General features: G+C 52.5%; 1 protein-coding gene across 2 annotated transcripts in view; it reads left to right on the top strand.

Moving 5' to 3' along the window:
• The window catches only part of MED27 (mediator complex subunit 27), a 235018-nt gene that overhangs the window by 186622 nt on the left and 25271 nt on the right, over nucleotides 1-23125 (top strand). The window contains exons 7-8 of one of the 2 annotated variants that reach the window (XM_029203601.1): nucleotides 9743-9820; nucleotides 11927-12481. The exons of the other annotated variant lie outside the window; for it this stretch is intronic. Of the exons in view, the coding sequence (XP_029059434.1) occupies nucleotides 9743-9820; nucleotides 11927-12061 (213 nt within the window). The 3' untranslated portion in view covers nucleotides 12062-12481. Of the gene's footprint in view, nucleotides 1-9742; nucleotides 9821-11926; nucleotides 12482-23125 lie in introns of those variants that run through there. 2 annotated transcript variants of the gene reach the window in all.

The raw sequence follows: 23125 nt of genomic DNA, 5'->3' as shown, positions 1-23125 counted from the left end.
ATCAGCAGAGAAGGAAGTATTGATCCTGTCTAAGTAAATCCCTAGTCCCCCTGGACCGTGATGCTTCCTCCTTGGGCCTCTCAGCCTGCCGAACCCGTGGCACACAAATCCAGGGTACAGATTAGAGACTCCAGCTGCATAATAAAAACTAAAGCCCCATGTTTCCGCTCTCCCGGACTTTTTTCCCAGTTTTAGAAGCCAGTCTCTGCACTGCTCCCCATTGCCCCCAGCACTTTCAGGACTGGCTTCATAGCCTTCAATTTTGAAATAACCATGGTTCCTCTTTTTATGAAATGAGTACTTCTGGGGCTGTTTTAAATATTCTTCATAAAACCAGTGCTCATCCTTGGAGCAGCATTGCCGGCAGGGTTGCTGTCTCTTTAAACATTTAACACACTAGGTTCACATCTTTGACTCCCAGACCCACAAAGAATTTTCTCCTTTGGAGAGATTCCTAGTGTCCCTCTCGTCAGGGGTGGGTCTGTCTTTGGCAAACCCCGGAGTAGAGACCCAAACTCTTGGATTGATCTCCTCGTGTAGCATTAAAGCATATCCAGCAGATGAAAGTTTATTTATATTTCTTTGACTTGCAGGACCAGCATGTGTGCGACTAAGTAACAAATGTCTGGCTTTGCTGCCTGTTAGTTTGCGCTCCAGAGTCTCTTTGAAACCCACCGAGATGGGAAGAGGTTCCCAAGAATGGTGCTGTGCTGATCGTCTCCCTGGTTCTGAGCTCTTGGTAACTGGCCCAGAAATTGAGGACCCCGTGACATCACATCAGGGCAGCAGGTGGAGGGGGGCAGGAACCTGGTGCCCCTGCCCCCTGCTGGGATTAGCGTGTCCTTTTTAAAAGAACAAAGGGCTTTCACTTGACGACGGTTGACCTGAGGGTGGAGCTCGGCACTGAGGTACCCTCGGGGGCGTGCAGGCAGGCCCTGCAGTGGTGTCCACTGAAAACCTAGACCTTGAGGCGCCCAATGATCGCAGCCCCGTGCTCCTTTACCAAGGGCCAGCGGGGGGAGTGATGCGGCCAGGGTCACCCAGATAATTGGTGATGAACCCAGGACTGTACCCCGGCCTCCCGACGGCTCCGGGTCTTCTTTCCCTTTTGTTCACATTAATACAGGCCGGAGAGAAGCTCATCTTCATAGTATGTGGAAGCAGGTATTGACTGGAGGAGAGCCAGATTTGGGTCTCTACCAGACTTCTCTTTTAAGTAAGCAACTTCTAAACGCTTGTACTTAACTTTTCCTATTTATTAACCTTGCGGGACATGCTTTTAATAGGCAGAGGCCCCAGCTCTCCTAGCTCAGCCAGGGAGGGCTTGGGCTTCGTGGGCAGGTAAGATAATGTACTCAGTGCCGTTAGTCCGTTGCATTGGGAAGAGCGCCACCTAGCTGCTGGAGCCAGTGTCCAGGCTCAGCTCCCACCCCGCGCTGTGTGGCTGCAGTCCTGCCCCCTGGTGGTGGGAAGTGGGCAGAGACCTGCAGCGGCCCGTTCACCTGTGGTTCCCCAACACTGCTGACATCAGAATCCCCCGGGGGAACTTTTTAACAGCACAGGTCCTGGCCCCCAGCCTAGACAGCCTTCCAGAAGCTGGGGGGTCGTGCCCGGCAGCCCGCCTCCAGAGTCTGTACGCCTCACCTCTGCTGCACTGCGAGCTCTCCCCTCCAGCCTGGAAGCCCGCACAGAGTCAGGACGATGCCTACAACCTTAGTGGACTCAGGAATCCCCGAGGACAGTCCCTGGGCCACCAAGAAATACAGCACATTGTTGCTTTTTAAAAGAGGAAACTGCTGGGGGATGATAATATATTAGGAGCGTTTTGGTCCCACCCCTGCGTCTCACTGGTCCTTTCTGTGTGCCACCGCTCTGTCCCTTGTTCTTCCCTTGTGGATAAGGAACAGAGTCTGTCTGGCCGCCGTAAAACCCAGGCTCTGAGGGGCTGACCTTCACAGCTCAAGGAGGGCCCAGGTGGGAAGAAGAGCGGGCTCTGTGTGCCAAAGCCATCACTACAACAGCGGGATTTCCCCCTTTTCTTAGCACACCCCACCCCCTTAGGCTGTACTTTCGATTTTCCTTGCGTAGTATGCCTGCCCACCTGACTTAACACTGCCGGCTTTCATTTGCCCGTTTCCTCCTGTCATTCTGCAAGGCAGGGAGACTCATTCAGTCTTGAGATCTTCTTGAGGGTCCTGTGTCGGGATTTGTTCAGGGTAGGTGCTGGGTTCAGGGTAGGTGGTTGAGTAAGATGGGCAGAAGCTTTTGGTAGTGAGGCAGAGGGACAGCTGTGTATGTGGTAAGAGCTGAGGTGTAAGCGAACGGACTTGGGACTGAGTCCCACCTCTACCCTAAGAGTCTTGCGGTCCGTTCCCTAGTAGGGAGGAGATGGCCTCATGTGCCACCTTCCCACACACTCCCACAACCTCTGTCCCCCGAAGGCCTAGGGCCCTGCTCTGCTGCTTGGCTTGGGCAGGTCACTTAACCTCCCTGTGACTTTGCTCCCTCACTTGGAGTGGAAGTTGTCTTCCATTTGTAGTGCCATCACAAGGTTGTGGGGATGGTGAGGAAAAGATAGGATGACTCCCATTTGGTGGGTGTTTGCCATTTGTCAAGCACTGTTCAAGCACTTTCCCTGCACTGACCCATTTAATCGTTGTCCAAGGTCACCCGGCTCTTAAGTGACTGCAAATCTGTGCAGTCTGGCCCCAAAGCCCAGGCTCCTCACTGGGCCGCGTGGTGTAGACCAGCCCTCGCTCAGAGCTGGTGCTCAGTAGACGTCGACTTGGAAACCTGCCATTAGTGCAGGCGGTTCCATTAGGGTTCAGCTAAAATAACTCCTGACCTCCGAAGGACCCTCTAGGCGTCAGAAGCTCTTTGCACACAGTATGGTGGAGGAGTTTTGGGGACGTGTTTTGACTGGAGTCTTCTTCTTCAGTGTGTTGACCGGCAGCTGTTCCAAGGTCTCTTGAAAGATTCCTTTCTCCCTTTCCGAGCTGGGTTCCCCATCAGTTTGGGTGCTGGAAGACCTTCTTTCTCTGCCTCTTTGAGCCTGGAGGAGAGGGAATTTCAGTAAGCCCTGGTTGGTGGAGGAGAAAACTGAAAGTAAGTTTCATAAAGCAAAGTGGGTGTGCTGGCAGCAATAGAAATGCCACCCTCCTTTAAGTAAATAAATCACCTGCAGTCCAGCCTTGGGACGGGGTTGAGGGGGAGGAGGTGCCCACCCCAGACGAAGCCAGAGCATCTGCAGTTTTTCTTTGCCTTGAGATGAAACGGGACATTTCTTGGCGAAGTCCCCAGTGTCTGCGTACTCCTTGGAGTCGCCCTGTTTTTCTGTGCGCGCCCTCTTCCCGCCCTTGCTGGTTTCAGCACAGTCTCCGCCCCCCGGCCTCTCCCCCCCACCCGACTCCTCTTTGCCGCATCCCCTGTCTCCCTGGCTGATTGTTAACTTTCATGTCTTCTCCTCCCTCTTTCCTTGGGTTCGCCATCTGCTTTGATCTTTTCGGAGCTCTTTTCAAACCAGCACTCACTGGTGGATGAATGGCCTCCCTTTCTCGGGAGCATTAGTGCCCTTATGTGGCCTCAGCTGCCAGACAGGGAGGCTTTCATCTCCCAGGGGAATCTCATTAGCTCAGCATCACAATGGGACCCGAACCGAGGCCAGACTGGTCCAGAGTCGATTTAAATTAGTTAATAGCAATTTTTTGTTGTTGCCCCAGGCCTGTTTTTTCCCACATCTTGGATGCTGAGCAAAAAAAAAACAACTTTGTTGTTGAAAAGCGGGAAACAAAAAAATATTGAAGGTGGAATGCTTTGACAAAAAGGAAGATCATTGCAGGTGAATTTCTCCAACATCTGACAACCATGTCTTACCTGCTGCTTTGGAGTTCAGCCACGGGAACCTGAAAACCAGTCGGGGAAGTTTGGGAGGGAGGGAGGGAAAACGTAAGAGCAAATTAGCTTTGTTTCCTTCTATTAAAATATTTCTGTAATTGGCGATGGGAAGTTGAAGAAACTAAACGATCATGTCGGCACTAGAAAAAGCTGCCACCATTTGGCAATTAAGAGAACATACTGGGCCTTTTGAAGACAGAGGCTGAATTTGGCCAGGTTGCCCGCCCAGTAATGTACAAACTGATTCCGTGCCCTGCCTGGGAGCCAGATGCCAAAACAGAGCTTTGGTGCGTGACTCCAGCCGTTTCTGGAGAAGGACGTTTTCTAGCTAATTCAGTTTTTTCTGCTCTTGAGAAGCCTGTTACCCAGCAGCCACATTTGCAGGTCTAACCTGCACCTGGCAGTGGGCCTCTGGCTTGCCTTAGACTTTGGGGCTGGGAGGTGGTGGGCAGATGGCACCGGGGCCCCTGGGACGTGCGCCCGTATCAGCAAACCGGAGAGCTGGCCAGGGTGTCTTAGGAGGGAGGCGGTGTAGGCTTGGGCCTGCGGGGTCTGGGCCCACGTACCCATTGCCGCTCGCCAGCTGTGTGGCCCGGGGCATCTTCCCAAGCTCTGTAAGTCCCCATTTCCTCGTCTCTAAAATGGACCCAGGGGAGCACCCGCCTCAGCTACTGTGGGGATTGAATGAGCGGGACACAGACATCATAAGCTCTCATTAATGTGGCTCCCATAGGTTAATAAAATTATCCCGCAGTCCTGAAAGAGCACCTTTCAGAAGGAAGGAAAACCCTACCAATCCACCGCCACCCACTGTGAAAATATTTCATTTTGAAAATACTTCACCACTACCACGCCCATCCCCTCCTTCCACAGCACCATTATGAAATTTGGGTAGTACGGTTCATTGTGACTCATGAAAAAGACAAGCTCTCCTTTGGGTTTGTAGTCCTTTGTGTCGTGCCCCAGAACGAAGTGCCTTTTCCCTGTAGGGCCCAGAATCCTCAGCCCCCTGAGCGGCCCGTGGCCCCTCCGCCGCAGCAGGGGCAGGCCTGGGGTCTGTTGGAAGTGCCCAGTCTCAGCTCCACCCCACACCTACCTGCGTAATTCACAGCTGCTCGGTAGCAGGATCCCCAGTTGCATCTTTCTGCATTTTAGCATCGCTGAGAATAGCTGGAGAGGCCGGCTTGATTTCTGGGCCCCAACCCAGAGATTCCGATTCCAGGTCTACACTGGGGCCCAAGAACTCACATTTCCAGCACGTTCTTAGGTGATGCTGCTGCTACTGGTCCGTGAACCACATTTCACGCGGCCCCAATTCTGGAGGCTTCCTAGGTCGCAGCTTGGACTTGTGTGTGCCGCCACTTACGGGACCCGTGGACCTGGCAAAGGCCATGGCTCATCTTTTAGACGGGAAATGAATAATCCAAGGAGGGTACAGTATTTCGGTCTGAAGAGGAGAGAGAAGGCTACTGTAACAAACAGACCTCATAGTTTTTCTTGTTCAAACAATAAAAGTTTATTTCTTGCTCCCACCATACACCCATCCCGAGCTGTCGGAGGGCTGGGTTCCGCGCAATCACTCTGGGGCCCGACTTCACGGAGGCTCTGCCGCCCTGCAGATGCACCGTCTGAGGGTGTGGCTCCCAGCACTGCAGGGGGAGGGGGGTTTTGGAGGGTCCACATCTGCTCTTCACCATCTCCTGTGGAAGTAGCACACGCCCCTTCCGCTTCCTGATGCTTCGGTCAGAACTAGCCCCGTGGCCCAACTCCAGGAGAGACCAGAAAGTTCCCCCGTGCCAGGAAGGAGGGAAGAACCGGCCAGTGAACCCCAGCAACTCCCAGCAGATGGAAGGTCAAGATTCCCAGCAGAGTAAGGGTAGACCAGGGTCCAGCGTCCTTAGCTCCTGTCTCCCACTCTCCACCCCGCTAAGGCCCTTGTCTCCGTCCCCAAACCTCACATGAGCCAGTCTCCCTGGACGTCTCAGAGACAGAAGGGATCATCCGTTCAGTCAACACACGACTCGAAAACCTCTGTGTCAGGCACTAGGCAGACATGGTGTCTGGCCTCTCAGAGTTCACAGCCAAGTTAGGGAAACTGACACTAAACCCAAACTGCAAAAAAAAAAAAAAAAAAAAAAAATTATACAAGCTCAGTTGTGAGGAATGCTATGAAAGACAAGGTCTGAGTAAAGGGACATGACCCGGTCAGGAAGCACAAGGATCTAGACCAGGCCCAGAAAGAGGAAGAGGAGCCAAGCAGGGGGAGGGGAGGGGAGGGGGGAAGAGGGAGGGGATGGGAGGGGAGAGGAGGAGGGAGGGGAGGGGAGAGGAGGAGAGAGGGGAGGGGAGAGGAGGAGGGAGGAGAGGAGAGGGGAGAGGAGGAGGGAGGGGAGGGGGGGAGGGGAGGGGAGGGAGGGGAGGAGGTGGAGCACAGGGAGCTGAAACGTTCTCAGAAGTGGGAGGGGGAAGGGAGAGGAGGCCCGGGAAGGGAGAGGAGGCCGGACCAGGTCCTGCACGGCTGCACTTTTGGATTCTACCCTGAGTGCATTCACATGCTCTGAAAGGGTTTTCAGTGGGGAAGTGACATCGTTAGATTTATAGCTTAGTAATAATAATCACTAATATTTATTGAACAGCATGCACACGTTATTTTATTTAATCCTCACAGTTATCCCAGGTGATGGGTAATGTTTGTTATTATCACGCTGTTCCAGATGGGAAAACTGCAGCTAAGAAAGATGAAGTTAACTTGCCCAAGGTGGCATTGCTGGAAGAGGTAGAGCCAGAGTTTACACCTCCAGAGCCACAGACTTGACCCCTTGCCACAGAACACCCCTCTGGGTGCCACAGCCAGAGGAAACCAGTTGGGGCTCTCCTGGTCATCCCGACAGGAAGAGGCGGAAGCTTAGACAGTGGACTGGGAAAAAGTAGAGGGATTCCAGATAAATGAGCTATAATGCAAGAGGCTGCTTGAGTACAAGTAGGAGGAAAAGCCCAGGTTTCCAGCTTAGGCTGCTGAGTGGATGGCCGGTCATTGCTGAAAACAAACACAGGAGGAACGGGTCTGAAAGAGTGCCTTAGATGCCCCTGTAATTAACATGATGCCTTGGCTGGCTTAGCACTGTGCAGTTATCAAAACTCAGCCAGGAGAGGTCAAGTCCAGAGGCCAGCTAAGGAAGGGAGGGGTAGATGAGCACAGGTTTGCCCCGCCAGGCACCCAGCGAACAGGAGGATGAGGGGCAGAGATGCTTGGCGCTGTTTGGGTAAAGGCCCTAAAATCCACAGGCCACAGGTGCCAGGCAGGTAGCACGAGGGAAGCGGGCTGGGTGTGAGACTGGGCACACAGAGCGAACTGCAGGTACCTGCCCTGCCCAGAGGCACTGCCCCTCCTTATCTCCCGCTGATGGTGGCCACTTGGATCTGTGGGGGCCAGTGGGCAGGGCCAGGACACAGTCACAGGGCCCATCATATGGTTGGACTGATTTAATCTTCATTAGCAACCCATCAGGCAGGTGCACTGTTACTGCCCCCAGATCTTCCAATGTGTTGAGAAGCCGAGGATCCAAGTTAGGGGACATTTTCTGAATTTTAAACGTTGGTCATTCGTGCTTAAAATTGTAAAAAGAAAAGCAAAGAAAACATGCAAACAAAGCCTCCCAGCCTCGGACGTGGCCTCTGGGCGATCCGTGTGTTTGGGAAATCGGGCCCCAGGCCGGGTGCCCGAGGTGCCAGAATGGACGGATCTAGCCTCGTCCAGGGACTGGAGATGGATCCTCTGCATCTTGGGAAAGGAGCACAGCCGCAGCTGCGGGATAGCGGACACACGGCACACCTGCTCTGCGCGCTTGTATGCAGGGTGGGGCTTCTAAGAGGCTTGTAAAATAAACAGTAGGGGCAGGAGAAGGAATTCTCTGGAAACTTGGCTTCTTCTGTAACGGCACATGTGATTGTAAGGAATGTCTTATCAGCCTATAAATGGCACTTGTGTGGGTTTTTTTTTTTTTTTAGCAAGGCATCTTGATGGGTAAGAACCAGGCTTTAAGCAGGTATCATCGGGGCCCAGTTTGCTTTGCTGCATTTTGTAGCCGTTCATTTCACCCCACCAATCACTACCCGCCATTTTGCCAAGTTATCATTCTACTGTTGTTTTTTTTTTTTTAAGCATTGCTCATTTTAGAAAGCTGTCTGTCAAAAACGCTTAAAATAAAAAGTCTTTGCACTTGAAGGAATAAGTGCCATTTATCTTGAAAGTCATTTGGGTAAGAATTTCTCAGCAATGTTGGATATGTGAACCGTTGCTGTATTTGCAAGAAAGCCAGTACAGGTGTTTCTGGTATGTGGCCTTTGATGAGTGGCCATTTTTAAGTTTATTTCTTTATTCAACAAATATGTATTGAGCACCTGCTAGATGCCAGGTGATATTCTAGGCCTTGGGGACACAGCATGAACTGGATGAGCGTGATCCCTGCCTGCACAGAGCTGATCGTCCAGTGGGGTTCACCAGCCGCCAGGCAGGCCATGAAAGTCCAGAAGGAAAGAGGGCCAGTCCAGGGGCCGGGGAGAGCAGAAGAGAGGGGGCAGGCAGGCCTGAGGCACGGCTGGAGGGTAAGCACTTCACGTGCATGACCATTTTATCCCAGGGGAAATCGCATCTTAGAGGTTCGGTGAACTGGGGAGCCTGCATCCTCACTCTTCAGGGTGTAGCCTCTCTGGCCTTGGGTGTGGACACACAGCCGGACTAATTTCTGGATCATTTGCAGCTCCCCGTGCGGGACCTGGACCAGCCCTGCTGGTTTCCACCTGGTCAGTTTGCTTACCTGCTGCCAAGGCCCATCAGCACACCGTGTTCACTCTTGTTCACAAAGTTAATCATTTTATCGGGATGGGGGGGGTTGTTTCCTTTTGCTTTTTGACCACAACATTTGTAATGGCAAGACCCCCTAATGAACTATCAAATTAGGAATAATATGTTGATTTGGTGATGGATGGCAGGCCTTAGCAATCCATGGTGTCATCATATTTCAGAACTACAGGGGATCTTAGACGAACCCTTTGCTTTTCAGGAGGGACACTGAGACCCAGAGGGACCGAGTAGTTGGATCAGGTCAGCAGACAGCTGGGACTTAAACCTAGTGCACGTTGTTATCTGGTCCCCAGATGCCTCTAGTGAATTTAAAGCAGTCATGCCCTTGGCGCTGCTGGGGGAGTTATGGGTCAGTGGGTATGGCCCAGTAGACCACAGCTTTCAGGGAGCTGGTCAGACAGGGGACCACACTGGGAGTGACACGGTTTTTCAGAAAGGTAACAGCAGGACCTGTGAGGCCTCAGGGAGACATCATCAGAAATGATCAGGGTCACAGTCACAGAATCTGTATGGCTACAAATTATGAGCCAGAATGGGAATTAAAGGAAGTAGAAAGCCGTTACGCCGGCAGGAAAACTGTTCCCGGGTAAAGATGAAGTCGAATATGGACAGTTGGAAACGAGCCTCTGCGTCCAGGCGGTGTTTCATGCAGTGGCGGGGCTTATAAAGCCGGCTGTGATCTGTCATCTCTTTACCTCTCCGCTGACCTCTGGCCACGCCTCTCTCAGGTGCCGCAGCCTGTCTGGAGTTGCTGGAAGTTTCCACACTTTGCTTGCTTCCGGGCCTGACTACCTGTGTCCTGTCTGCTTACAACGCATCTCCCCTCCCTTCCCTGCCCCCAACTTTGCTAACTAATTTTCAACCTTCAGATTTTATTAGATGTCTTTTCCTCCACGAGACGTCATATAAAAAGAGCGCCTTCATCTTGTTTTCTCTGTGCTGGTTCCGAGGAGCTCTAACCCAGGCATTGTCCTTGGTTCCCAGGTGACGGACCATGCCACCACCGCCCTGCTCCACTACCAGCTGCCCCAGATGCCCGACGTCGTGGTCCGATCCTTCATGGTAAGTGGCTTAAGGAGTCACATCTCCCCCTTGAGCCTTGGCTCCTTAAGTGAGAACAGGCAGCTCGGAAGGTAGCTGGACCGTCTTTAGCTCGCAAGGGCCTCGCGGGGGGAGACGGTCCAGTTTGGAAATGATACTTCCTTTCAACTGGGAAGAGATCTAGGAGAAACCATGTCCTGCTTAATTAGCTGGTGTTTCCTATCATTGCCGAACACATGGTTTCAGAAGTGACCTTCCAGCACAGTTTCCAACGTTGATTTAATCAGTAGGTATTTATCGAGCTCCTGATCTGTGCTGGGCCCTGTGCTTGGCGCTGAGCAGGTACCGTGACACCGTTCCTCCAAGACCCCTACTCCTTAGACTTCCAGGTCAGAGCTCAGGATGGGGAGTGACCCAGAAACAGCCATCCCCCCGGTGTGCTGGGGTCGGCTCCCACCAGCTCTCGTTTAATGTTCAGAATTTCTCGAGCTGGTTGTTCGGCCGTCGGTGACTTGACATTGAACCAGAATATTCATGTGCTGGAGATCGGTCCTGCACGTCAGGACTCCCCTCTGCCCCCGGCTCCCACCCCTGGAGCCAATTCATTGATTGATCACATGCCCTCCAGTCCGTCTCAGCAGGGCCAACAACTGGCCCCACCGTATCCTGGCAGACGTGGCCAGCTGTTTCAGCGCCACGCTGACGGGGCTTCGTGCTCTCACGTCGCTAGGCTCCGTCTCTCCCTGCCGCTAACGCTCCCATCTCAACTCCGGCCAGTAAGGCTGCCCCATCTCAACTCTGGCCGGTAGGGCTGCCCGTTAGAGAACATGCTCAGCAAATGGGCCCGTCAGCAGGCGCTGGTCAGTGCCGACAGCCAGGCCGAGTTCTGCTCGTCCGATCCACCTCGTCACGTTTGCTGCCGCAGTTAAGCTTCTAGGAGCCTGTAGTTCATTTCTCAGAAAATACAGCCCGGCTCATTGATGGGCTCACACGCTGGGGAGGCTGAAGAAGCAGACCTGGGGCTCAGCGGAGCCGTTGCACAGAGGCGCTCTCGTGTAGAGAGAACTGTTTCAGTTGGCTATCTCTAGCGGGCACTTCCTTTTTGGATGGATCGAAAGACTTGCTCTTTAACCTGACATGTGGTAATGCCCAGTTCCCCTTTGGTAACTGACTTTGGGGTTTAGGAAGAATAAATAGTTTGACTGAATGATCCACTGACATCCTCATGTTTATTGCCAAAACCTTGAACCCTAGCCTCTGGAAGGGGGACAGGGTGGGTGAGCCACGGTCTGCCACCAGGAAGGCAGCTGTGCTGAAGCAGAAGTGTTTGTATCCGTCCACTCGGCCGACCGCTCCAAAGAGCAGTTTCCTCTTGCCTGATTCAGGAGGATGTTAAATGACAAGATTCGCACACCCCCGTCACAGTGGGAGCTCGCCTCACTCGCTGGCCCGTTGCTGTGGGCTTGGGTTGGTACGGTTGTGAGTCTCCTTGAGTTTGAGAATTGAGTTATGAGAGTCTCATCCTTATGTATGATGCCCGAAGGACCTCTGCACTCTGAACCCCTCCGGTGTGTACTTGCCATTTATTATGTTATTTGGTGGCACCAAGTTGTCCCTGCCCTCCCCCCAGGTGTGTCGGGCCACGCTGTGACAGCGAGTGGTGACCTCTGAAATCAGATCAGAAGGAAGGCACGTTGACCTTAGTGGGGAATTCTCCACTCACCCTCTCTCCGCACGTGTCTGTGGCCACCTCTGGGTGGTGAACAAGGAGAGGATCAATGCTGACGTTCGGGACTCAGAGGAAATGTGGTTATGCCCCCGCCGGGCCGTGAGGCTGTGCCGTGGTTCACGGCTGCTCCTCCGGGAGTGCTGCCTGCCTGAGAGTAGGGATTTCTATTTTAAAATCCCCTTAGTTGGGAGGGGCCCAGGGCACCAGGACTGACCATCAGCAGTGCTGTGACCTTGTGGGTTCTACACAGAGTTTGCTGTAAAATCACAGGGCACCTCTTGGGGGTCACAGCCAACTCAGGCTCTCTATCCTGGTGATGGTTAGGCTTGACAGGAAGGATGACATCCGAAGCACCCGGATCCCATTTCTGTCATTTCTCTCCTCACTTCTCTTTTTAGACCTGGTTAAGAAGTTACATAAAGCTGTTCCAGGCCCCGTGCCAGCGCTGCGGGAAGTTTCTGCAAGATGGCCTTCCCCCGACGTGGAGGGATTTCCGAACCCTCGAAGCCTTCCACGACACCTGCCGGCAGTAACCCTTCCCCAGCCCCGGGCCAGCCCACAGACCCCCATCCAGCACCTTCCCAGACAAGCCCTCAGTCATAGCGATGGCTCAGACGTGTCTTTGCGGCCCGGATAGCAGTACCGCCGCCCGCTCGCTTCCGCAAAACAGCATGTCGTGCGCTAAGGCCGAGCTTCTTGAAGAGCAGACTCCGTCTCTGTTAATGGGACTGTTGTACACCTGAGCTGGCGTGTGGAAGGCAAAGGGACCGTCTTAGGACTCACTATAAGGAAGTTAGGCAGCATGTTCTCCCGTATATGTTCGCAATACTCGTCCATCGACCCGCCTGGATCCATGTTCTAAGTCGTTTTATAGTTGGAATGAGCCTTTGTGTCGTGCTCAGTTTTTTGTTTTGTTCCATAACTTATAAGCAATAAACCTTTTGTACCCAGGACAAGGCTTTGTCTCCAGTTTCTTAAAGTACCTTTTACATTCAGTTCCGTGAACATGTGAGCAGATCTGGGCCTTTTGAAGGAAAAATAACTTAGTAATGTCTGCGTTTGAAATAATTCTTTTTTTTGCGGTACACGGGCCTCTCACTGTTGTGGCCTCTCCCGTTGCGGAGCACAGGCTCCGGACGCGCAGGCTCAGCGGCCATGGCTCATGGGCCCAGCCACTCCGCGGCATGTGGGATCTTCCCGGACCGGGGCATGAACCCGTGTCCCCTGCATCGGCAGGCGGACTCTCAACCACTGCGCCACCAGGGAAGCCCTGAAATAATTCTTTTTGAGGACACATTTCCCTGTTTCTTGCTTTCGGGAGAGAGGGAAGTGTTGGCAAATATTCCATTTCAAAGACATTTCAGCGGCTTGAAAAATGGATTGTTCTTTTTGAGGGAAAAAGTGCACAGATGTTTCATTTTACTAAACCATTCACACATACATATACTAAAGGGAAAGGACTCTTCCTGTGTTACCAGCCAGAACACGTGTGAGCGGGCGGGACAGGTGTGCCTGGCTTGTTTGTCCCGTTTTGTCCTAAATATTACCGTGAACAGATTCCAGCCCAGCGTGCTGAGTTTATTCAGGGCCTCGCCCCTGACATTTAAAGCCATAACCTGTTTATATGAAGAAGTGTTGACCTGCTGAAGGTCTTGAGAAGGACAGGGGAGTCCCCAGAGCTTTCCGCAAGCCCAGCCTAGGTGACAAGTAATGTCCCGTTTGTGGTGAACAGTACCGGAGAGATGCTGCCTTCCAAGGTATCCAGAAGAATGGGTGGCTCCCACCTGGGTTCTGGTACCACCCAGGCCCTCCACACCTACCCCTGCCAGGCTAAAAAGGCCCAGAGGATAAAGGGGGTTTAGTGATGGGGGAAGCAATAGAACAGTGCCACTCCAAGTATGGTCCAGTAGCTGTGGCATCATGGGAGCTTATTAGGAACACAAATCCTCGGGCCCCACCCCGGGCCGGCTGAATCAGTGACTCTGGGGGGTGGGTCTGGCAACCTCGTTGTTAACAAGCCCCACAGGTGGTTGATAACGGGCCCAAGTCTGAGAACCACTGGTCTCTCTAGGAGATGGCGGTGCTTTCAGGGGCCAGTTTGGGGCAGTAGTGTGAGCGGCAGTGTGGTGTAGCGCAGGAACGCTTCCACACAGCGGGTGATTTTAGATTAAATACCAGGGTTTATCACATTTAAGATGCCATCACTTGTAAGATGCACCCCTATTTCATGATCCCCTAAGAAAAGCGTGCTGCCAATTAAACGATGGCACACGCTTTAATGATAATCCTGTGTGACACATGAATCAGTCACACCAGCCTTTCATCGCCCTGAAATTCCTTTCATGTCTTCCAAGGGGGGTTGCAGTCTCTCCTGCCTCAAGTCTTACTGTCTTAACATATGACAGGCGATCCCTTCCCAGGGCTTCCGATAACAGAGCGTAACACAGCTGCACTGACCTGCGGGTATCTTTCTTTCTTTGGTCTTGTAAGACACTTGTTTGTTGCAAGAAAATCCCGAATTGAGGACATTGGGTGTATAATAACATTTTGTCGCATGGCATTTAAATGGCAAGTAGGCTGACCCTGTGCAGGACATATGGGTACTCAGAGCTCGTGTGAAGTGACGACAAGGTGAGTTGGCGCATGTGCTGATGGCAGGTGCATCCCGACTGCCAGCTGGTTGACAGTGCACATCAGGGAGGTTCACATATGAGGAAACCAGCCCTCTGATGATTGATGGGATCGTGGTAACAGTACACCGCATTGTAAGAGAGCTATTTGGATTTTTAAGTGTTTGCAGCAAATCTGAGAGCGTCCTCGTTGGTCCCAAAGATCCCTCCACCCCCCGCCGAGCTCTGTTTCCAATGGAGAGAGAGCAGACCTTGAGTTCAGAGCCGTGGGCAGGCAGTGGTTTCTACTTAGACTGAGTGACATTATTCCTATCCTCTCTGCGTCATTTTCAGTGATACCTACTCTCTGTGACCACTGATGCCTATTCCCCACTTACAGGCATGATAAGAAGCTTCCATGTTAAACTAAGGCACTTAGGCGAAAAAGTGAGACCATTAAAGAAAAATACTGAATAATAGCACACACCAGAAACTAACACAGCATTGTAAATGAACTATACTTCAATAAAAAATAAAAATAGACAAAGGAGAGCACAGGTAGAGTGTAGCAACAGCAAAAAGTGCGAAGGGCGTGCCTGGGCCAGGGCCTCAACTCTGGCCTCCTACTTCCAGCTGTAGTGCTCAGACAAGTCTTTCGTCCTCTATGAGACCCCGTCCCCTCTCCCGCAAGACGCCCACCTGATGGCCCAGTGATGGCAAGGCAGGAGAGTTGGAGGGGGCGGGGGGCTTGTAGACGAAACATGATTGGCCATGAGCAGATAATTACTGAGGCTGGACATTGGATAGGTGGGTGATGCGTGCTACTCTTCTATTTTTTTTTTAACTTCCCCTCATTAAAAGGGGAAAAAATATAAGGGTCGGGCTAGTCAACCTTTAGGGCGTTCCCCCCTTTGACCTTCTCCTTCTTCAGTGCCAAGTGGGGGAAGCTGAAAGGGAGGGGGCTGGGCTCTGGAAAGGTGAGAGGGGCCGGAGGGTGAGGGGCTTGTTCACCAGATCCCCAAACACTTGGTGCCTAACGGACACCCATGAGAGAGCCTGGCTTTGTGTGTCAACCGTTCAAATCTAGAGAACATGTTGACCTGAAATGGGCAAAAGTAGAGGCTGGAGGTGGGTTGGGATCAGTTTCACGATGTGGATTGGGGGGAAGCTGGGACCTAATGCTGCTGTGGGCATAGCCACTGGGTCTGGAACCATCCTCTGGTACCCCTTACAGAAAGGAGCATGGCCATCAACGGGTGTGCCAGCCCCCCATTCCTGAGACTGTGCACGGGTGAGCTCCAGGCCAGAACGACGAGGTATTTTAGGTGACTTAATTACCACCCTGACAGCTCAGCATCTCCTCTGTGCCAGGCGCTTTCCACATGTTGTCTGCTCTACTCCCAGGTGGGTCCGTACTGTTCTCCCTGTTGTGTGCTCGAGGCCTGGAGGGCCTGGGTATCCCACTGCCCGCGTCGTCGAGCTCCATGGCTACTCGACAGCAAAGCTTCCTCCCCAGAAGCAAAGGGACTAACCAGTCCCTGCTCTGCCGAGTGTGTTGTGTCAAGAATTGCCCGAGAAGCACTCGGCCCGAACTTGGAAACCTCTGTCTTACAGACGCTTCCCTGCCAGGATAAGCAGCAGTGCATCTACCCCGTACTTTCTGCCGGCCAGGTTACTGTGAATCAGGAGGGCGCCCGTTAGGAGCTGACAGAACGGAATGAGGAGGGCCGTAAAAGGTTGTCCAGATCTTTTTCCCCGCACTAAATTGGGAATTGGCCTTTTGGTATTGAGTGATGTTTTTACACTTCACACTCCTGACAGAAAGTTGCAGGCACAAAATGATGATCTTTCAGTGTTAATGTGCAAACTCTCCATCGCATTTAGAGTGTCAGAGTGTGGGCCTGATGCTATATCGAGAGCCTTTTAAGGTCACCCGAGCTGGGAGGAGGAGAAGGGATGGCGACTTCAGCCGCCAGGATTCTCACAAGGTCCCGAACCCCCGCCGACTCGACGGGAGGCGTCTTGGGGCCGTCGGGTCTGTAGATAGAGGACAAAATCTGACGACCCACCTTGCTCGTCGGTGCCTCGCAGCGTCTGCACCCCCACTGGCGTGCCGAAGTTGAGCGGCGGGGCTTCCACTGTCCTGCCTTCGACAGGGAAGCGTGGGCCAATTCTGCTCCACCTGCTTCTTGGGGTGCAGCCGGCAGGGCTGGTCCACCGCAAACAGAGCTCATTCAAGGCCACACCATATGTGCCTCAGAGATGAGCCTGTGCAGGGCGTTCGTGGACAAACCTGTCCTCCAGTTGGTCTGCTCGGGGAATAATTAGGCTTCACTTTCTAGGACAGGCAGGTTTTTCTCGCCATCTCTGCCATCCTTCCCCCATTCTCATCCCCACCCCCGCTCCTTGAATTCATGGAAGGAACCTCAAAACATCACTCCCAAGTTGCATTTTAAACTTCTGGTTGGCTGTTCCCCATTATTAGTACTCGAAGAGATAAACAAACCTTCAAGTTCACAGGCACATCCCAGGTAGAGCATCGTCTTGGCAGCTTTTAGATGATTAGTTACTCAAGGACAGCTTCAGCCTGTCTCTGTGCTAATTGAGTTTGAAATTCCAGCTGCACATTGGCTGTCCTCGGGGACAGTGGGAGCGGTGGCTCGGTGCTAACTGAACAGGTGGGTCCTGCCACCAGTGCACTTAATCTGCATCGTGGGTCCCCCAGCTTGATAGAGACAAAAGAGTGAAGTGTCCCTCTGGCCAAGAAGGCACGGGGAAGGTAGGGGACGAGGGGGGCGATGAGGGGAGGGTGGAGGACAGTAAGAGGCCATGAGCTTGAGAGCCAGCCTGGGCCGCCAGCAAGCTCCACCAGCCCCCCACCTGTGGGGTGGATCGTTACTTAACGCGTTACTCACCCTTGTCTAATTCTTGGCCGTCGTCTCGATCGCAGCCTCGCTTTCTTAATTCCAGAAGGAATACGTGTGTTCCTTTTATAGAAAATTAGGTAATGTGGACAAGCAAAGAAGATAATACCCATCATTCCCACTAGCAAGAGACAATGACCAGAGCACTTCGGTGTATACCTTTCCAGACCTTCCTGTGGACGTGTTGGTGCGTGCACATTTTTTGTAAAAAGCAGATCGTACTGCGTACTGTTTTGAAACCTGCTTTTTGCCGTTTAGCAAAGGCTAAGTTACTCCAACACAGAGGCCCCAAAACAGTGGCTTAAAGAATATAGACACTTACTTGTCTTCCACTTCAGCGCTCCAGAGGAAGGGAGTGCTTCAGACCCCAGGGCTGCTCTCCTCCACGCGGTCACTCAGGGAGCCTGTCCCTCCATCGTCTCACCCACGTGACCTAGGACGTGGTCTGCGTGGTGGAAGCTGAGTCACGGGCACCTTCTGAGTTTACAAAAAGGGAAAAACGCACAGGTGTTTTAAGACCAGACCCAGCACTGGCATGGATCAGTTCCACTTGATCTTCATTAACAAGAACTTAGTCCCACGGCAGACCTGGCTGCAAGGGCTGCTGGGAGGGTGCAGTCTCCAACTGGGCACCTGTGGGTCCGGCGGAAACCCTTGTCCTGGAAGAGAAGGGAGCAGCCTCCGCCGAACAGCATGCCCTCCTGTGTCAGAAGCGTGAGCAGTGATGCTGCCCTGAGGGTTTTGTGTTCCTTGTTTCATCCGTCCTTGGGTTTTGTGTGGCGGTGGCCTTCCACGCTTTGATGACCATAATTTAGGCAATGAATCTCTCCTGGAGGTTCAGGTTTTTATTTTGAAATAATTATGGATTCACAGGAAGTTACCAAGGCATGTATAGGGGGGTCCTGTGTACCCTTCACCGGCCTCCCCCAATGTCAGCGTCTTGCACGACTGCAGTATCAATACAATGTTCAAACCACGAAGTTGACATTGGTACGATGCATAGAGCTTGCTTGGATTTCGCCAGCTACACGTGCCCTCATTTATGTGTCTGTGTGATTGTGTGTCTGCGTGTAGCTCCATGCAGTTTTATCATGTGTGTAGCTTCGTGGAACCACCAACCACCATCAAGATATCTAGCCGTACCCTCCCTGCAAGACTCCCTCATGCTACCGTTTTCAAACGACACACGCCTCCTTCCCCGTGCCTAACCCCTGGCCACCCCTTAAGCTGTTCTCTGTCTCCAGAATGATTTTATTTCATGAATGTTATATACATGGAATCCTGCCGTATGTATCCTTTTGAGGTTGGCTTTTTTCACTCAGCATAATTTCCTTGAGGCTCATCCAAGCTGCTGTTGTGTATCAGTAATCCATTCCTTTTAGTTGCTGAGTAATATTCCAGTGGTTCCCACACCTTGTTTAACCATTTATCCACTGGAGGACGTTTGGTTGTTTCCAGTTTGTGGCCATTATCAGTAAAGCCGCTATGGACACTCGTGTACAAATTTCTGCATGAAAATAAGTTTTCATTTCTGTGGAATATATATGCCCATGAGTACAATTGCTGGGTCATGTATTAAGTCCATCTTTAGTTTTAAAAGGAAATGCCAAACTATATCATATTACATTCACACAGGCAGTGTATGAGTAATCCGGGTTCTCCACGTCTTTACCAGCATTTGGTAGCGTCACTGTTTCTTATTTTGACCATTCTGATAGGTGTGGAGTGACACCTCGTTGTGTTTTTTACTTGCATTCCTCCAGTAGCTAATGATGTTGAGCAACTTTTCATGTGCTTCTTTACCATCTGGGTATTGTCTTAGGTGAACTGTCTGTGCATGTCTTTTGCACATTTTCTAATTAGATTGTTTTTAAATGCTGAGCTTTGAGAGTTCTTTATATATTCTACATATGAATCCTTGGCAGGCATGTGATTTGCACATATTTTCTCCCAACTGTCACTTGTCTTTTCATCCTCTTAATGGGGTCTTTTGCAAAGCAGATATATTCAGTTTTGACGAGGTCCAATTTATCAGATTTTTTGATCATGGGTTGTGCTTTCGGTGCTGAGTCTAACCTGCTGGGTTTCAGATGGTTGTTTTGCTGTAGTGATCATTGTTGCTCGCCCTTCCCTCCCCCCTCCCCCCCCCTCCCCCCTCCCTCCCTCTCTCTCCCTCTCTCTCTCTCTCTCTCTCTCTCTCTCTCTGGAGGTCCCCCCCCACCCTTCCACCTCTCTCTGTCTCTGCCTCTGTCTCTGTCTCTCCCCCTCTCCCAGCAGGGACCTTAGCTGCCTTCTCGTTCAGCCTGTCTATTAGACAGTCACTCAGGGCATCCAATGCCTGCAACCCTCTTCCTCACTCACCCAGCAGGTCAGTGACAGCGTGAGGACCAGAACGGAACTCCCTCAGTCAACGTGATTTCTGCTTCCCCAAAACTCTTCTCGGGAAAACACTTGAACTGCAGTGTCAAGATGAAATAGATCCCGCCACAGCACAGCGTATTAAAAGAAAGCGTTGGGGCTTCCCTGGTGGCGCAGTGGTTGAGAGTCCGCCTGCCGATGCAGGGCACACGGGTTTGTGCCCCGGTCCGGGAAGATCCCACGTGCCGCGGAGCGGCTGGGCCCGTGAGCCATGGCCGCTGAGCCTGCGCGTCCGGAGCCTGTGCTCCGCAACGGGAGAGGCCACAAGAGTGTGAGGCCCGCGTACCGCAAAAAAAAAAAAAAAAAAAGAAAGCGTTGGCAGTGACAGACTTGGTTCTACCGCTCGGCCTGGGCCCCAGAGAGCAGTGCTCTGATGCAGCCCCTGTGCCAGGAGTGATCTAATATCAGGGGTTTTCGCCCTCCCTGTCATGGGATGGCAGTCGGGCAGCATCCTGCTGTCAGATGGGCAGCTGGGGGCCGAGTCCCTAACACTTAACCAGGCCTGTGTGAGGTTGCTAGGTGAATATGGGAGAGCTTCCTGGGGGTGACGCCCACCCCCATCACAGCTGCCACCCTCCAGACTGCCGAGCCACCCAGACCGCACACTGATGGCTCTGTTGTGGGAAGGGGATGGAGGGGGCACAGAGATGTGCCGGGTGCAAGAGCTGTCTGCCTCAGCAGATCGCCCCCCCCTTTCCCGTGATGCACTCAGCACCCATCCCTTCCAGGCAGGACCCCACGTGCCCAAGGACGCCCAGAGTTAGGGTTAGGGTCCCTCCCCCACAGGCTCCTGGGGGCCCACACTCAGGACAGGGGTTGTCATCACCCCCGCCTCATGCTTGCTGTCACCTTCCTCTGGGAGGACACCATCCTCAAACATGGCAGGGGGACGGGCACCGGGCTGGGACGTGGAAAGAGCCTTCAACGTGGAATCCTTTTCAGGAAGCGCCACATGTTCCCGCCTCCTGGCCTCTGGGTTGTTCTCTGCGCAGACATCCTGCCTCCAGAAAGCCCCACGGTTTGCTCTTTTTTTATTTTTCCAGTTATTAATCATATGTGCACCCAACCTACTTCCTCTTCTTAAACACCCAGCCAGACAATTTCCTGGGCCCCTCGCATCTAAGTGGGGCCGTGGAACATGAACAGAAGAGGCAGCTAAAAGGAGACGCGCGTTTCCCATGCTCTCTCTTCCTTTTCTGAGGCACCATCAGCAGTGACACGTGACAACAGTAGGGTTAGATGATGGAAGGATTCTGAATCCCTGAGTCACTGCCTGGAGGCGAGCTGCCCCAGCGAGCCACCCAGCCAGGAGCTTCTGCGGTGGATTTTGTGTGAGAGAAGTAAACTTCTAAAGCTTTTATTGTGTTACATCACTGAGATTTGGGGTGTTCTTTTTATAATAGCTGTTAGCGTCATTTACCCCACACATCAAACAGATACACTGGAAACAATGCCACAGACAGTAAGTTCTTTTTAGATGGTAGAGGTTACTGTTTCTCCTGTTGCTACCTGAGCTTGAGTCCGAGTCACCTTTCACTTCAGTTAGAAGGGGGCACACAGAGTGCCGGCTCAGGCTGTTCTCTCGTTCTCCCAGGAGGAGCAACCTTATCAGACAGGCCTTCCTAGCCGTTCACTAAAAGCGTGGGCATTCCATGCCTCCCTGCCCCTTTCCTCTGCTGTTCAGAGTGCCCACCGCACTGGACATTAGTTGTTTATCTTGTCCACGCCCCCTACAAGAGGGTCCGCTCCATGAAGAAGGAACCGTGTCTGTCTAGGGCACTGCCCTGTCCCCTTGCACACAGTAGGTGCTTAAGAAATATTTCCCGAAAGTGGAAAGGAGTAAGAAAGCCAGGCTCAGGTGTCTTCTCTGCTCCTAAGCAGGTGACCGCGGGCCGCCACTCGATCCCTCTGAGTGTGGGTACTTCATCTGTGAATTGGGCCAGTGACTCTGGCCATCCAGTGCGGAAGTCCTGTGAGTGATCACACGAAATATGTATTGTGCACCTACTGTGTGCAGGTGCTAGGCGCCAGGGATGCAGTTCACATGGCAAACGAGGAAGGGCCCGACAGTGAAGACAGCTTTGTCAGTGACATCCATTGCAGGCACAGTGAGTTTGTTCTGGGGCAGTGGTCACCCAGGTGGACCTGTTCCATCTTCTGCCATGGCCTTGGTCTCTCTTTGCTTGCTCTGAAGAAAATATTCAGAGCAAGGAATTCAGAGGGTAGGCGGCAACCCCAAGGGAGGGCTTCCCCTCTGTGAAGCAGCCTCAGCTGTGCATCAAGATCATCTTTTAAGTACAAGAGATTTCAAATGCCATTTGGAAAGCGGAAGTGCTCAGAAGAGGACGTCAGGGTCTCGGGACACCGCCCCGTTTCCCAAGCCTATCTGCATTTCTGTGAAACGGGCCGCATCTCCCTGCCTTGATTAGAATCGAGTCCCTTTCTTGCCGTGGCCTTTTGATATTTGACTTTGCACTCGATGCCCCTAAAGCTAATACACACTGGCCTTTCATTTCCAAAGGGTAGTTGGTCATATTAATGATCGCCAAAAGGCCATAGTTAATTTGCTCTCCTACCTGTTCCTTTCCATTAGTTTGCAAACCAGCAAAGTTCAAGAAAACTTCTGAGCATGAAAGAGTAGGGATCTAATTAGGAAGCAGGCAGGTAGTTATAAAACTTTTTAAAACTTAGGGGCCATAGCCGAAGGATGTTTAGGAGATCATACCAGCAGGAGACACTGAATACTGTGTGAGCCAGTCCTAGCCGTGGGCCTGACACACAGGGGCCTGGACAACGTGTAAATGGGTGAATTGTGACACTGTTTAGCCTGTCTTCAGCCTCGGTGAGGGACGCCAGGCCAGGCCATCTGCTCAGGTCGGGGAGTGCCGTACCTGGACTGCAGGGGAAGGGCTGAAGGTGACAAGGGACAAGGGCGGCCCTACAGCTGCCTCCTTTCTCAGGATATACATACCCATGATGTGAGGCAAGTGGGATAAGATGAGTCTAGTTCGGTTGCCCACAGTGAAGGTGTTTCATTGCTGAACCTTGTACCTGGGCCTGAGCATTTCCAGGCTCAGCACCTCACTGCGTAGAGGCTGTGGGTTCTCAGGAGCCACAGCCTGATGACTGAGTGCCCCAGGCAGCCAAGTGCATGTCAGGGATGCTGTCCTACCACGAGCCGCATTTGTGCGTGGGGAGCACGTGACCACAAGAATCCAGACACCATGGTGGTGTCACCCTTCTTGGGATAAAACGGGAGCTCGCCTTGCCTCTGGGGAACCAACCCCTGACGCCTCCCATCAGTCCATGTGCTTCAATTAGATTGTCTCTCATCAGTCTGCCCTTCCCCACCCCCACTCCAGGGGAAGGAAGTCCTGGCCAATCTTAGTATCAGATTCACCCAACACACACAGTCCTACTGTGATTGGTTCAGGGGTGGGCACGTGCTCTAACCCCACCAAAGACACACAATTATGTCTTGCTGGGGTGCTAAGAGAAAAGTACCACTGGTTTCCATGGAACTTGAACAGAGAGGGTTGAGAAGCTGCTGGAACCAGGAGCTGGAGGGCCCCCTGCAGGAACCTAGCTCACTCCTGTACAGCCTGGGCGGGGGGGGGGAGTGGGGGGGGGGCCCCCCTGGCCGGCG

The sequence above is a fragment of the Monodon monoceros genome, unplaced genomic scaffold (genome assembly GCF_005190385.1).
Source record: "Monodon monoceros isolate NGI ecotype Baffin Bay Population unplaced genomic scaffold, NGI_Narwhal_1 Super_Scaffold_5, whole genome shotgun sequence".
Taxonomy (NCBI): Eukaryota; Metazoa; Chordata; class Mammalia; order Artiodactyla; family Monodontidae; genus Monodon; species Monodon monoceros.
Note: the sequence above shows the minus strand (reverse complement) of the source record. Positions and strands in the feature narration are given on the sequence as shown.